This window comes from Jaculus jaculus, chromosome 11 (genome assembly GCF_020740685.1).
Source record: "Jaculus jaculus isolate mJacJac1 chromosome 11, mJacJac1.mat.Y.cur, whole genome shotgun sequence".
In the NCBI taxonomy this organism is placed as follows: Eukaryota; Metazoa; Chordata; class Mammalia; order Rodentia; family Dipodidae; genus Jaculus; species Jaculus jaculus.
The window spans coordinates 42,859,015-42,874,407 of NC_059112.1; the positions used below are offsets into that span (position 1 = coordinate 42,859,015).

Here is a 15,393-nt window from a genome sequence, read left to right on the forward strand (position 1 = left end):
TGTGGCCATTTTTCCTTGGTCCTATTTTAATGTTAGAAGTCCCTGGAAGGTGTAGGTTTCATCCTGAATGGTCACCACCATACTATATCCCAACCTGTTCCTAGCTGTCAAAAGCAGTCCCACAAATAGTACTCATAAGCGCCTCCAGAGCTTATGGTAAACAAGGCTCGAAGGAAGTATGTTGTTCAGTCATCTGGCTGAAGTACTCCTGGTTTACCATATCATTAACTGAGAGGAAACACCACAGGACTTACAAGCAGTCTCCTGGAGGGTGGGACCTGGGATGGGATGCCTGACTGCCTAAGACCAAAGCTATGTCATCTGCTAGCAGCTTCCCTAAGCTGGGGTTCATGGTCGTTTGCTCATATTTGTGCACAGCTGTGGTGTGTAGCTGCTACTGTGTTGTCATTTCATATTCTTGTATTTAAGAATTTTACTCATTTTTTTGTTTGTTGTTGTTGTTGTTCTGCTTTTCCTAAATAGCCTCAAGAGAACATATAAAGAGACATCATTCTGGTGGGAATCAATAAGGTGTCTTCTAGGTTCTCCTACTACTTGATAGGATCATGTTCTGACCCCAGGACATTTGAGAAATCAGAGAAAGTAAAATAAAATAAAATAACAGTATTTTAAAGTGTGTTTCTTTCTTTTTTTTTTTTTTCTTAGAAACCTTTCAGGAAATTTGTTTTCTTCATTATCTCAAGGAACTTTTGATTATCTTGGCTCACTACGGTCTTTGTAAGTAAGATTTTTTTTGTATTACTTAACTGATATATTCAGTTTTGGAAATATGACACATAATGTGTTTTAAGAAATTTAATGGGAAATGCCTTGTGGACTTACAAGTATTAGCATTCAGCCCTAAAAACACAGTAACTTTCAGTAAGGTACTTCAGATAGGTCAAACATTTCCTCAGAATATGTTGTCTCTCCCAAATACATTCAGAGTCAATAAACTGGTGGTAATTGCTTCTCTTTGACTTCATTTTCAAATCAGCAATGAAGTTTGTTGTTGGCTAATTAAAACCCCCAACTCTAGACTCTTCTTTCTTAGGAAGAATTCACAGAGAAGGCAGTTTTCTACTTTAGGGATTTAGTTTTATCCTGTAACCCCTGCTCCATACGGAAGTCACTTCTGGTCACTGCTATTTCTCAGGTTGCCTGTGGCATGCTGTCAGTGTGAGATCTTAGTCTTTAGCTCTCTGGAGTTATAGAATTCATGATTTTTTTTTTTTCCTATTCAAAGAGATTGCAGTGGAGTTACTTTTGAAAATAACTGTATTTCCAGATAAGTGTTAATCTATTTCAGCCTATGGGTTATATTGATGTCCAGTAGAATTGTAACTAATTGCTCATAAAATTTTCATTGTGTGTAATTGAGTCATTTTCCAGGGACAAATTTCTTCTCTTCCAGATGTCTCTGTTCAGTGTATGACTTCTCTCTCTCTCTCTCTTTTTTTTTTCTTCTTGTTTGTTTGTTTGTCTTCCTTAGGTGCTAGGGATTGAACATAGGGCATTGTACATGCTAGGGAAATAGTCTGCCATTTAACCCACACCCCAACTCTCTCCTATGTTAAATAAGATGACAAGAGATAAGCTGGTCTTGAACCTTAGTAACAGGCAAATGGGAGTTATTTCTGTGCAAGAAAAAAAAAGAAAAGAAAAGAAAAGGAAGGCATTGCCATTGTTTGGCCTAAATTACTTGGCAATGACCAGAAGGTGGTGGGTAGGAATTAGAAGTTTATCAGGCCATTCTTTTGATACTGCGTGTAAATTTGTTATCTCTATGTTCCAGTGCTCCTGTGGTGCAGAGCTGGAGATGAGTACTGTGCCGGCCTGCTGTCTGTCTCAAAAGCATGCACACTTGGTTTTGCTCTGTGTGTCTCGTGGATTTATGTTAAGGAGTGCGTTCTGTGCTGTTTCTGTTTTGTCTTTGTTTTGCTCTTCCACTGGCAGAGGCGATCTCTGGTAGTTATGTTTGCTGATGGGACTCCGCATGATGTGTGGCGGTGCTTAGTGAAAGTGCTGTGCAGGTTACTGGGCTGATATCCAAGCTCTGTATGTACATCTTTTCTTTGTTTCTTACAAGAATCGAAGACCAGAGGCTGGAGAGATTGCTCAGCAGTTAAGGCACTTGCCTGCAAAGCCTGAGGACCTAGGTTCAATTCCCCAGTACCCACATAAGCCAAATAAGCCAGATGCATAGGGTGGCATATGCATTTGGTGCTAATTTGCAATGGTTAGAAGTCCTGGCATGCCCATTCTCTCATGTCTCTTTCTGTAAAAAATAAAGTAAAATGAAATGAATTAAAAAAAATAATAATTCAAGGCCAAATTAAAGGCTTCGGCCAACTTTAACATTCTGTATTTTCTGTTATGTTGACTTTGAAGACGTCATACTCTCCTTTTGGCATGTGCTCTGGTGTGGTGTGTGGAAGAGCAGTGTGTGAACATGAGTTTGTGATGGATGAGCTCCACAGACCCGTGAGCAGAGGCCAGTGGAGAGCCAACTGCTCAGTCTTCTCCTTGTCATGTTTCCTTGAGACAGAGGCTCACTGAGCCTGGGGCTGCTGGTTCTTTGGTCAGAGTGGCTGACCAGTGAGCCCAGGAAGTTTTCTTGTCTCCACCCTCCACAGGACTGTGGTTATAGGCACCTGTGGCCACACATGGGAGCCGGGGATTGAATTTACACCCTCTTGCTCATGGCAAGTGCTTTTCCTCACAAAACCATCCCCCTGGCCCATCGTATTCTTGTATTTGCCAACTTTTTATCCCTTACATTTGTAAATAGTGTCACCTGGTGCAAAGGAGAAAAATATCAAAACAGTTTCTACCCTCAAGTGGCTTTGAATCTAGCCAGATACACAGAACACTACCATACCTAGTAGTCCCATATTCCTTTATGTGGCATTTCATTTCCATCATTAGTAGATGGTAGTGATGCTGTAACACTGAGGAAGGTGTCAAAATCCCTAAGTATGTGATAGAATGGTTGGGGACTTGGTCTTCCAGAATCCCAGAGTTACAGAACTTGCTAAACAGAGCAAGTCGAAGAGTTCCTTTTTGTTTGTTTTGGTTTTAAATGTCTACAAGCCTACTTTGAACAAATAGCCCTAGGATTAGTGGGAGGAACTGTTGGAGCCAACACTGTAAAAGACAGAGTGTTAGAAATAAAGGAGATCTTCCTCTGTTGGTGGCTTGTGCCACTGGCATGGGGGGGGGGGTTGCTGTCTGTGCTTTTAACCAAAAGTTAACCAGAGCTGGAGAGATGGTTTAATGGTTAAAGTGCTTGCCATCAAAGCCAAAGTACTCAGGTTCGATTCCCCAATGCCCATTTAAAGCCAGATGCACTAGGTGGCACATATATGTAAAGTTAGTTTGGAGTGGCTAGAGGCCCTGGTGTGGCCATTCTCTCTCTCTCTCTCTCTCTCTCTCTCTCTCAAATAAATAAATATTTTAATAAAGGTAAACCAATACAAAACCAAATCGGTACTTGCCATTATTCCTAATAATCCTAACTTGTGTGCCCTAGGGAATTTCAGACTGAGTATCTTCTGTGTGACTGTAACTTACTATGGATGCATCGCTGGGTAAAGGAGAGAAACATCACTGTGCGGGACACCAGGTGTGTTTACCCTAAGTCACTGCAGGCCCAGCCCGTCACAGGTGTGAAGCAGGAGCTCTTGACTTGCGGTAAGGGAGACCTCAAAACCGAGTGAGCATCCACCGCTACATGCGTGGCTTGACAAACAATAAAGGTCTTTCGGAAGAAATTAAGTACAACCTTTTATCTTCTAGGATTCAGTTAATGCCAGAAGCTAAGCTAGCCAGATTAGAAAGCATTAAGGTAGCTGTTCTTTGGTTCTAAACAGCTTTCTTTATGAAAATCAGCTTCAGAGAATTGCTTAAGTATTGTGTTTACTCTCAGTGGTCTCATCATGAATTTGTTGAAAGTAATAAACATCTCAAGATACTCATATAGTTACTGGTGGTGTGATTTGGTATAACCTTGTTGTTGTTTCTGGTTTGTGGTTTTCTGCCTTGAGGATCAAACTGGGCCTCCGAGATGGTAGACAGCACCCTACGGCATGGGTGACACCCATAGTCCCAGGGTACAGGTTTTCTGAAATGTAGTTCATCAGGATGTGTCAGTGCTCACAAAAGATCTACACAGTTAGATCTGAAAGTTCTATAGGTTGGAATTAATTCTTGAGAACCAAGCACCTGAATATCTCAAAGACTGTATGAGCATGTCACAAGTTCTCAAAGATCGAGGACTAGTTTGATGTCTTTGAACACATTCATTCAATAAATGAATATGCTGCCATTGAGCATCATGATCATGAAGCTCTGCAGACAAGATCAATATCACATTTACCTTCTATGAAATGATAAAGTGTTCTCCACCAACCAAAGACACACCTTAACATATGAGAGGGAGGGATGGAAAGATTGCTCAGCATCCTGTGGAAGCCTGAGACCACCTAAGTTTGAATCTCTAGAACCCACATAAAAAAGCTGAGCTTGGCCATGCAGGCCTGTAACCCCAGTCTGTGGAAAGTGACAGGAGCAAAAGAGTGGCTGCGGCCCACAAACTGTAAGCTCCAGAATCAGTAAAGCTGCTCTGTAGCAAAGCAAAACAAGGCAGGTGAGTAAAAGTGTTTTCTTCCAGCCACCCCAGGATGAGCACATGGGATAGTGCATCAGCACATACGCGTGCGTGTGCCCCCACCACACACACAATGCACATGTAAGAAAGCCAGGTGCTGTGTTGCACTCCTTTATTCCCACCAGTTGGGAGGCAGAGGTGGGAGGGTAGTTGTGAGGTTGAGGCCAGCCTAGGACTACAGAGTGAGTTGTGAGTTCCAGGTCAGCCTGGGTTGAAGTGAGACCCTATCTTGAAAGGAAACTTAAAAATTATTTAGAAAGGATAATAGAAGATCTCAGCTTAGCTTTTGTATCCAAAATAAACAAGCTTATACATTTATTTTTCATTTACCCTTTATTGGTGCAATTGTTATTTTACAAGTAAAATAATGTTCTTTGAGTGAAAATGAAGAGTCATGAAGAGAAAGAAAAAGTTATAAGAAGGAAAAAACAAACAACAAAACAAAACTAAACTAAAAAACAGTCCGTGTCTGTCTCAGTGCTACTGCAAGGTGGCTAGTGGCGGTTTGAGACCAGTGTTTTATCTTCCTCACCTGTTTTGTATATTCAGACAAAAATATTGTCTTCCTAGTGACATTTTATAACTTTGTTGAAGTTAAAATAATGTAAACTTATTTCTTTTTATAAAACAGGCATGCTAATGCATTGTGTAGGTGTAGCTATAATTTAACAGCTTCCTTATGACTGTATATTTAGTTAGTAATTTCTCACTCCATAAATAATGCAGTTGGTAATTTCTTTGTATATATTTTCACATATTTTCTATTATTCTTTAGGATACACTATTGCTGAAAATAGAGTTTTTGTGTTAAAGACAAATGAACTAAATATTTTAAAGGCTTTTAATGAGTCAGTGTATATTTTTGTATATACATTTAAAATTCTTTCATTTTTATGACTAGAATGAATTATATCATCTCAAATAGTGACTATCAATTATGGAACCTTAAAAGATTTTATTTTAAATGTTTCGAATTCTCTACAACAAGTATGTACATCTTTTCAACCAGAAAGAAAGTATATTAAATATAATGTCCAAAATGTATTTTAAGATAATAAATGTCAGCATTTATTCTTCAATTGCTAGATTTAAGTCCTATTTTACAGCTTATTCTTTTAATTTACTTCTGTCTTCATCTTATGGTGCCAATTAAAGGGACAGTTATAAATACCCGAAATCATTTTATTTTTACCTGTTTTCAGCTGTGATCCCACTGTGCTACTCTGTTTTTGTTACTATAATAAAATAACCGAAGCTGGGTAGACATGAAGGTGAGTTGTATTTAGCTCAGTTTTGGAGCTTAAAAGTTCCAGATCAGGCTGTCCCATTGGCCTCAGGTGGCAGCCCTCTGGGGTTGTCATGGTTGGTAAGAGGAAGTGTGAAAGCAAGTTACCCTATCTCCAGATAGGAAGCCATAGCGTAATTTCAGGGTCAGTCTATACCACCTGACTCTCAAAGGACTCAACTGTAGGAGAAGACGTTCCTTTCTGCTGGTAGTACCCAGTGTCCCAAGGACCTCCTAGGAGGCCTCACTTCTTAAAAGTTCCATCACCTTTAACAATGCCACACTGGACACCGAGTCTCCAAGATGTAAATCCTTCAGGAGTGGGGAGCACAAAGCATTGCATGGCCCACGGTAGCCTTACTTGCAATGGTGTTAGGATGTAGGCCACTAGGGAATATTTGTTGTTCTGCTTTTGGTCACTTTATATAGAATTTTTGTAGCTTTGAATGATGTGTGATTTGGTTCTATATTTGTTCATTAAATGTTTGTTTTGCCCTCTCTAGATCCTCCCCTTGAACTACCATCCTTCTACATGACTCCATCTCATCGCCAGGTTGTGTTTGAAGGAGACAGCCTTCCTTTCCAGTGCATGGCTTCGTACATAGACCAGGATATGCAGGTGTTATGGTATCAGGATGGGCGGATCGTGGAAACAGATGAAGCACAGGGCATCTTTGTGGAAAAGAGTATGGTTCACAACTGCTCACTGATTGCAAGGTGAAGGGTTAGGTGGACGTTATTTCCCTGGAACTTACTTGTCTTTTCGGTGGGGTAGACTTTAGTTGGAATTTGGATTAATGTTTCATATTCTTGCCCCGCCTCCCTGCCCAATGCCATTAATAGGACATTTCTTGCTGGTTGTGATGGTGCACACCTTTAATCCCAGCATTTGGGAGGTGGAGGTAGGAGGATTGCTGTGAGTTCAAGACCAGCCTGACACTATAGAGTGAGTTCTAGGTCAGCTTGGGCCGGAGCATGACACTGCTGTGAAAAACAAACAGACATTTCCATGATTGTTACTTTTGAAAATTAATTATCCATCTTTTCTTTCAGTGTTGGTAAGGACAACTGAGTATAAAAGGGAGATATTTAAAGTTGAATTATTGTTCTTTAAAGTTTGAATAGTAAAATGAAAACTTAGTGTCAAACCCATTTGGTAACCATTTATTTGTGCCACTAAGATTTTATTTTTACCTATAACAATAGCCACACTTTCACTAATTTGTCTTAGGACCAATGCTTTTATTTTAAGATACTTTTCCTACCTCCATTTTCACTAGTATAAAAGAATATCACACTTGAATTGTTGTCAGTCCATGATGAGTGGGAATGTCAAGATAGATTTATTTTTTTTAAAAAAAAGGTGTATTTGTTACAAAATACTAATTATTTAAGCTAAAAACATAAAAATTGAGGTCAGGCTATACTAAAATATATACATACCCTTCTTTCAAAATTATTCAAGATTGAACTAAACAGATGCTTTAAATAAAATAAGCTATTCTCTGAGGATATTTATCTAATTAGCTGTGTTGTATTGTGTTTGGCAAAATTACAGTTGAAAAGTTTTGCTCTCTTAAAAGTCAGATTCACCCCATTCCTCAGTCTTCTGCTACTCCCCAGCGGAACCCCTTATGTTGGCTTGCACAGGTAGATTTCAGTTACCAGGTGTGATGTTCCCTATTACAAATCTCACCCCCGTTCTGTGAACAGGGAGTCATTAGACACACACAAAGGGTTAAATAGGATGAAAAAGCACAGCCCAGAGGGAAAGGAAGGTCCCTTAGTTCAATTACACAAAATCTTCCCTAGTTAAAATAGTAAGTGAATACATTGGAGATTAGAAATCAGAACAAAGTGTACACCCATCTACAGATAATCATTCACTTGAGAAAAAACCTTCAAAACCACTCAAAAGACTTAATTTAATGCAAACAGGGTAAAATTTTCACTTGTGGAATATTTTATTTTGATATTGGGTTTACTCTGTCCCTCCTGTTCCTTCTGACTTCCTGTCTGCCTTCCTAGAAATACAGTCGAGCTATGGTTTGTAAACTTACATTTACTGGGAAAAAAGTGCAGGCAGTTTAAAGACTGAACTTTTATCACGTCTGGGAACTTCTCGCATTGAATTTTCCAATATTTTATTTTATTTGTTTCTTGAGGCAGGGTCTTGTCCTAGCCCAGGTTGACCTGGAATTCACTGTGTAGTTTCAGGGTGACCTTGAACTCATGGTTATCCTTTTACCACAGCCTCCTGAGTGCTGGGACTAAAGGCATGCACTACCATGCTTGGCCAAATAATATTTTTTTAAATTAATTAATTTATTTATGAGAGAGAGGTAGATAGAGAGAATGAGCATATCAGGACCTACAGCCACTACAAATGAACTCCCACCTGCATGTGCCATCTTGTGCATCTGATTTATGTGGGTCCTGGGGAATCAAACCTGGGTCCTTAGGCTTCGTAGGCAAGTGCCTTAACTACTAATCCATCTCTCTAGCTTCCAAATCTTCCTTTTAATTAATGGTCCATAATGGATCCCAATCAGAGGGAACTTAAAAGTGTCACCTAATGGGAATATGACCAATATTTTCATATATTAAAGTTCACAATCAACAGTTAATTATGTGTAGTATGTGTATGTGTGTAGGTAATTACACCCCATGTACACATGTTCAGAGGCCAGAGTCAGACCTCTGGTGTCATTTGCCTTTTTTTTTTATCCTTTTGCTCACATTTCCATGAGACAGAGTCTTTCACTGAACCATGGAGCTTCCTGTTTTTCTGTCAGACAGGCTGACCAGGGAGCCACAATGATCCACATGTTTCTGTCTCTGCTCTCTCCCCGACTTTTTGCCCAGCACTGGGGTTGCAGGTATATGTGACCATGCCTAGCTTTTTACTTTGCTGCTGGGAATTGAACTTAGGTTCTCATCCTTGCACAGCAAGCCCTCCTGCACATTGAATCATCTCTCCAGCCTGGTTCCATTTTTATGCAGTAGCCTTCATGTTTACGTTGCTTGTTAAGCTAGCAAAATTTTAAATATTTATAGTCTGGTTCTTGAAAAATGTTCTGGAACTTCATTCTTTTAGGTTCTGTTGTATTCTTCTCAAGAGAGCAAATTTTTCTTTGGCTGAACTCACACTCCTGTGTGATTTTTCTGGTCGCTGACAGCTGAAATCTGTGTATGTGTCATTCACAGTAAGAGATCTGAGGGATTTTTTTTTTTTCCCTGTAGCGCAGGATATTGAGCCCAGGACTTCACACATGTGGGGCAAGCACCTCACCGCTGGGTTTCACTCCTGGTCCCTCAATGGATCTCCTGTGTAAGAAGTTTGGGCTTCTAGCCACACACTTTCCTCCCTCTGTCTTCTGAAATTTCAGGCCAGTGAGAATGTGAGTTTCTGGTTTTGACAGAGCCTGTCTTTTGCAAAAGACATTTACAAACCATCTTTATTCTTTCTCCATACCAGGATCTGTCTGCTCCTATCAGCTTTTCTTTAATTTCTGCTTGCTACCATTCATTCTTCACAGGTTCCAGTATCCACGTGGTCGTTACTTTATTCACTTGTCAGAGCCTGTCCTTGCTAACTGCAGGAATGGTAGTTGGATGGGAGCTGCTCGACCATTAACAACAACAGAATTCCCTTATTAGGAGCTGGGATTAATTATAAGATTAATTATATTCATTGTTATACTATTTTTTTCCTGTGGTGATAATTACACACACATATACATATGTCAGAAACCATCAAATTATTCATTCTTAAGGAGTTTATTGTATAAATAGGCAATAATTGACTTAATACAAAACTTTAAAAAATAACAGACCTTTTTTTAATACAAAAGCTTTAATTAATCTAAAAGTCCCAGTCATGTGACTACAAAGTAGATATACTTTATACATATATTTCAGCAGCCATGCTTAAATCAATCTGAATTCTGTGCAGCAGCACAAAAATTTAATTTTAAGAAGAACAATTTAGGGCTGGGGAGTTGGCTTAGTAGTTAAGGCACTTGCCTGTAAAACCAAAGAACTCATGTTCAAATCTGCATGTTCCACATAAACCAGACATACAGTGATGCAAGTGTGTAACTGTGCACATGTGCACAAGGGAGTGCATGTGTCTGGAGTTTGATTGCAATGACTGAATGACTAGAGGCCCTGGCACACAAATTCTTTCTCTCTCTCTCTCTCTCTCTCTCTCTCTCCCCCTCTCTCTTTCTCTCTCTAACTCGCTCAACTCACATAGACAAAACAAAACAAAACAAAAAAGCAGTCTGTTGGGTTTGCCTCAAAAAAAGAAAGAATAAACAATTTAGCATAGTGGCACATGACATAGATCCCAGTACTCGGCAGGTAGATTTAGGAAGATTGCTTTGGGTTCAAGGCCAACCTAGAACTACATAGTGAATTCTGCGTCAGTCTGGACTAAAGTGAGACCCTTCCCCATTAAAAAAAAAAGAATAACAATTTAGCTTAACAGTTTTGTTGGTAAAACAATTGACAATCTTTATATGAAGACTGAGTCCTTCACCCAAAGTTCCTCAGAATAATAACGACCTTGGAGGAGAAGGGAGTATGTGGCTATTGAGTTGAGTGAGGTGAGATGATTCTCAGTTGGTCTCCTAATGATGTGAAGACTTCAGCAGCAAGGATCCATGGTTATGGTTTTCTTAGAAGATGCAACTGAAGTACTTTCTGCTTGTACATTCCTGACTCTCCATATCTGCTGCCTGGAAGGTCCTTGGAAAGTTTATTATAATGATCACTTTCAGCCATTGAAAGCCTTGTTCAAAGTTACCCACAAGAAGTGTTTGCAAAATACATGATGGTGGTGGTTTCTTGAGGGGATGCTAGCATGTACAGGGGCCCTAAGTTGGCTCTGCAGAAGTGAAGCAGGGTATTTTGTTTGTTTGAAGAGACTACTAATCTTTTTTAAAATTTGTATTTTATTTATTTATTTATGAGAGAGAAAGAGACAGAGGGAGTGAAAGAGAGAATGGACATGCCAGGGCCTCTAGCCACTGCATATGAACTCCAAACACATGTGCCCCCTTGTGCATCTGGCTTACGTAGGTCCTAGGGAATCAAACCGGGGTCCTTAGGCTGTGCAGACAAATGCCTTAACCACTAAGCCATTTCTCCAGTCCCCAAGATTGCTAATCTTGACACTACTTAGATACCATGCAGCTCCTAGCTCCTACTAGCATGCAGTGTCTTCATGGGTCATGAGACATTTTATGATGCATATAGGACTTTTGATGATTATGGTGGTTTATAAAGAGGGCTGAGTGTAGATTACAATGGAAGAAATAAGGGTGCCAGTTGTCTGATCTGATTCTATTTATTTTTGAGTACCCAGTAGTCAGTCATAACACATTTCATAGTTATTGTGTTTACTTAAGAATAAAGAAAATATTCATTGCTGTGTAATTTTTACCTCTTTTATTTTTTAACTGTTATTTTTTTCAGATAACGACTAAGTGTTTTGGTCATAAATCAGAGTATCTTACTGTCTTTTGAGCCCAAGCTGGCCTCCTGATCCTCCCGCCTCAGCCTCCTACATTCTGGGATTCTGGTTGGATACTCATTTTGAGATTTAAGTGCTGACATTTGGGGAGGATTAGGTGCACAGTGAAAAAGTGACCTTGTCAGTGAGGGCAGTGGAGCTAAGGAAGCTTGGAAACTTCTGAATGAAGGAAAGGTTTTCATTACCACAACTTCTTTGTCTGCTTTTGTAGTCCATTGTTGCCACATGAAGGGGATTGATTGTGGTGTTTCTGGTTATTATTCAATATTGGGTTAGAGAAATCTCAGTAGGTAACAGTATTCCCTGTGTAAGCATTAGTGTTGGGGACCTGAGACCCTGAGCTTGATTTCTAAGCATCCACCAAAACAGCCTTCGGTGGTATTGGACATCTATAACTCCTGTCCTGTGGGAAGAGAAGACTGGTGTATCGCTGGGTCCCATGAAACCACAAGCTCCTGAATCAGAGAGCTCATCACAAGGAATCAGTGCAGAGGAGTGATGGAGGGCGTTACCCAGTGTTCTCCTGTGGTTTTTGCACACATGGTTGGTGTGTGTAAATAAGCACACACACCACACACACACATATTGAAATTAGTATCAAATGCACTCTTTTGTTGCTCCATCTTAAGGATTGCAGTTGCTGACTTATTTTCCTAATTTATGCAGATGATGATCACTTCCTTTGATGATCAGAGTATGGGCACCTCAGAGGCTCTGTTAGAACACTAGCTGTACCACCAATGACTTAGGAGACCAGACAAGTGTGTTTTAACTTAGGACATAATTTGATAAGTTAATTAAGATGGTACATGCTTTCTGTCTAATTATCTCTTATCATTTGGGTCTACGTAACAGCAAAGTGTGGTGGATCATGTGGGGGTAAAGGTTAATTGAACGTTTTGGCATTTGCTCTTTAATTAATAGGTTTTATATTAGAGAATTATAATTTCATTTTGAAAATGTGATTTACTGAAGGTTATTTAGAAGTGCACCTCTTTTATAAGTGGGAACAGAGCCTTTCCTAAAAACTTTCTTTAGGAAAACATTAATTGATAACTTACTAATCCTTTCAGAGGCTTACTAAAATTTTTTGTTTTGTTTTGTTTTGTTTTTTTTTTTGAGGTAGAGTCTCATTCTGGTCCAGGCTGACCTGGAATTCACTATGGAGTCTCAGGGTGGCCTTGGCCTTGAACTCATGGCGATCCTCCAACCTCTGCCTCCCAAGTGCTGGGATTAAAGGCATGTGCCACCACGCCCGGCCTAAAATGTTTTTAGTAGAACCTTTTCCATATATATTGCACCCTATATATTTTTTAAATATACTTTATTTATTTATTTGAGAGAGAGAGAGAGGGAGAGAGAGAGAATGGACATACCAGGGCCTCCAGCCACTGCAAACGAACTCCAGATGCTTGCACCCTCTTGTGCCTGGCTTACGTTTGTCCTGGAGAATCGAACCAGGATCCTTTGGCTTTGCAGGCAAACACCTTAACCGCTAAGCCATCTCTCCAGCCCCTCATCCTAAATATTTGTAATTGCATACTTGACAAGAGTATTGTCCTTCCCTCATGACTGTTTGCGGAGACCCTTTGGGAAAGTAGGCATGTCTTAGAGCAGTGCCACAGCTTGTGCCCTCAGGCTGCAAGTTCCTGTTCCTAGTCTGCTAGTGTGCTAGGGAAGTCACGTGACACGGACCCATGAACCATTGCACACCATGCAGGATCATCTCCTTGCTCCTAGTCTAGCTGAGGATCTCTTCCCTTGAAGGACTTAAGGGAGGTAGCATTTTTGTTTTTCCTCTCTTTTTCTCTAGGAAGTTCTTGGTTTACAGTATGTATTCAGGCGTAAATTGCTAAGAAACCCAGGAGTGCCTTCCCTTTTTGCCTAATCATATTTTCTCTCCTTTTAAAATCTTTTTTTCATGCAGTGCCCTAACCATTTCTAATATTCAGGCTGGATCTACTGGCAATTGGGGCTGTCATGTCCAGACCAAACGTGGGAACAACACGAGAACTGTGGATATTGTGGTATTGGAAAGCTCTGCCCAGTACTGCCCACCGGAGAGAGTCGTGAACAATAAAGGTGACTTCAGGTCAGTAACATTGAGAGTACTGAAAAAGTGTGATCTGTCCCAAATCTTTTATTCTCAAAGGTACATAATTGGGCTCTCACTCTTAGTTAATAAAGTCTGTAGTAAATGATAATTTCAGAATTGTTTATGAAAAGAAAAAAAAAGATGCCTGAACTTTAGTTCAGACTTGTTGATTTCAGAGTCTCTGAAAGTATAATCATTTTTAACAATAGTTTTATTACAGAAGCTTGAGTAGACTTCAGAATTAGGAGAGACACATATATCTAACTTTTTTGCCATTCAGTTCTGACAAGCCATAATGACTTTGGGAAATGAGAGCTGCTGGTTAGCCTGGAATGTGCGGAACCATTGGAATCCCCGGGTTTCATGGACTTTGTGAAAATAAGTAGAATGAGTTATCTTCCCCCCCCCCCCCCTCCAGAAGGTTTAGAACTAATATGAGGAAACAGCCTTTCCCCTAGACTTTCTTCTCAAGGCTTTAATTTGCCTTTGCATGTACACTACTAATGTAACACACTTGTGTTCAGATGTTCTCGTGAGTTGTCAATACAAACAAAAGGAGCTATATTGCTCTTTAAGTCGTGTAAAGATTGCTTAGTACTGAGCTTGTGGTGGGTTCGTTGCTGACTTCAGGCTGCCATCCCCACGTGCTAACCTTTCCAGTCCAGAGAGCAGTAGCAAGCATGCCATCTTTAGCTCACCTTGTTTTTTGCTGGGTTTGTTCTTGTATAAACAAATACTTATGTACTTTCTTCGTGACACAAGTGTATGGAAATAAGCATCTATTATGGCCAATGGATAACTCACATGTGTTGAATATTGATCTGTATTTCTGTAGTGCACATGAATGTAAAATGTATAACATTTGTTAATTTTGTTATATTCAACATCCTTTGTGAAGTAATCATAATGTTTTTTTCTGTTTATGGTGGATTTTTTTATATTATTCACAATTTTTAAGTGTTTTACATTTTTCAAAACAAAAAATCTAACTGCTCAGCTGATTAATGAATTATTTATCTTGTGGCACTCCTTAGGTTTTATAGTATTAAACTTCCACTGCATTAATAACATTTGGTTGACTGTATCCTGATTTGTTTATGTATTTGGATAATGCATTCTATTTTGATGTGATTGATATTATAATTTAGCAGTTCCTCTTTATGCATCATCTGTAACTTGCATTAAATATGCTTAACTTCATTCCTGATGTTTGAGAAATAGAACTCATGAATAGCAAAGCTTTCTCTCAGTACTGAGGGGTGATGACTCAAGTCAGCTGGTTTGTGTAGCCCCCATAGAGTAAGTGTAGTAAGGCCACCTTTATAAATTTTGCAAAGGCTATACTAGAGACCTTTAAACCATGCCCATGCTCAGAAATTTACTAGTAGGATACATGCATAGGACTTGGCATAGAGTTATTTACTGTTAAAATCTGATCTCTATGTAGTTGAGAACAAATAGGGAAAAGACACAGGAAAGTTCTGGAAGACTGGATTGGCAAGTTTCTTTATGCCTGAAGAATCACACAGTCATTCCTACCAACTCAGCACCCAAGGCTTTGATTGGGTGCTGGTATTGTTGTTCTCTCTACTGAGCACACACCATACTCTCACACTCCAGGAAGAAAGCAAATTTTGGCATAACCCAGACTGCTACTTCCGTCAGTCTAGGCACAGTGAGTCTCACTTAATGGTTCAGATGAGGAGAAAACCTTAATTCCTGTAGCTTACACACAACCACTAAAGAGTCTCCTTTGCATATAGGCTTGTGACCTGCTGTGGTACCTTCAGTCTTCACATCGTAGC

At 39.7% G+C, this 15,393-nt stretch overlaps 1 protein-coding gene across 1 annotated transcript in view; it reads left to right on the forward strand.

Moving 5' to 3' along the window:
• Positions 1 to 15,393, forward strand: part of Adgra3 (adhesion G protein-coupled receptor A3) — a 125,491-nt gene that overhangs the window by 57,034 nt on the left and 53,064 nt on the right. The window contains exons 5-8 of the mRNA XM_004656090.3: positions 667 to 738; positions 3,533 to 3,693; positions 6,458 to 6,671; positions 13,421 to 13,585. Of these exons, the coding sequence (XP_004656147.3) occupies positions 667 to 738; positions 3,533 to 3,693; positions 6,458 to 6,671; positions 13,421 to 13,585 (612 nt within the window). The remainder of the gene's footprint in view (positions 1 to 666; positions 739 to 3,532; positions 3,694 to 6,457; positions 6,672 to 13,420; positions 13,586 to 15,393) is intronic.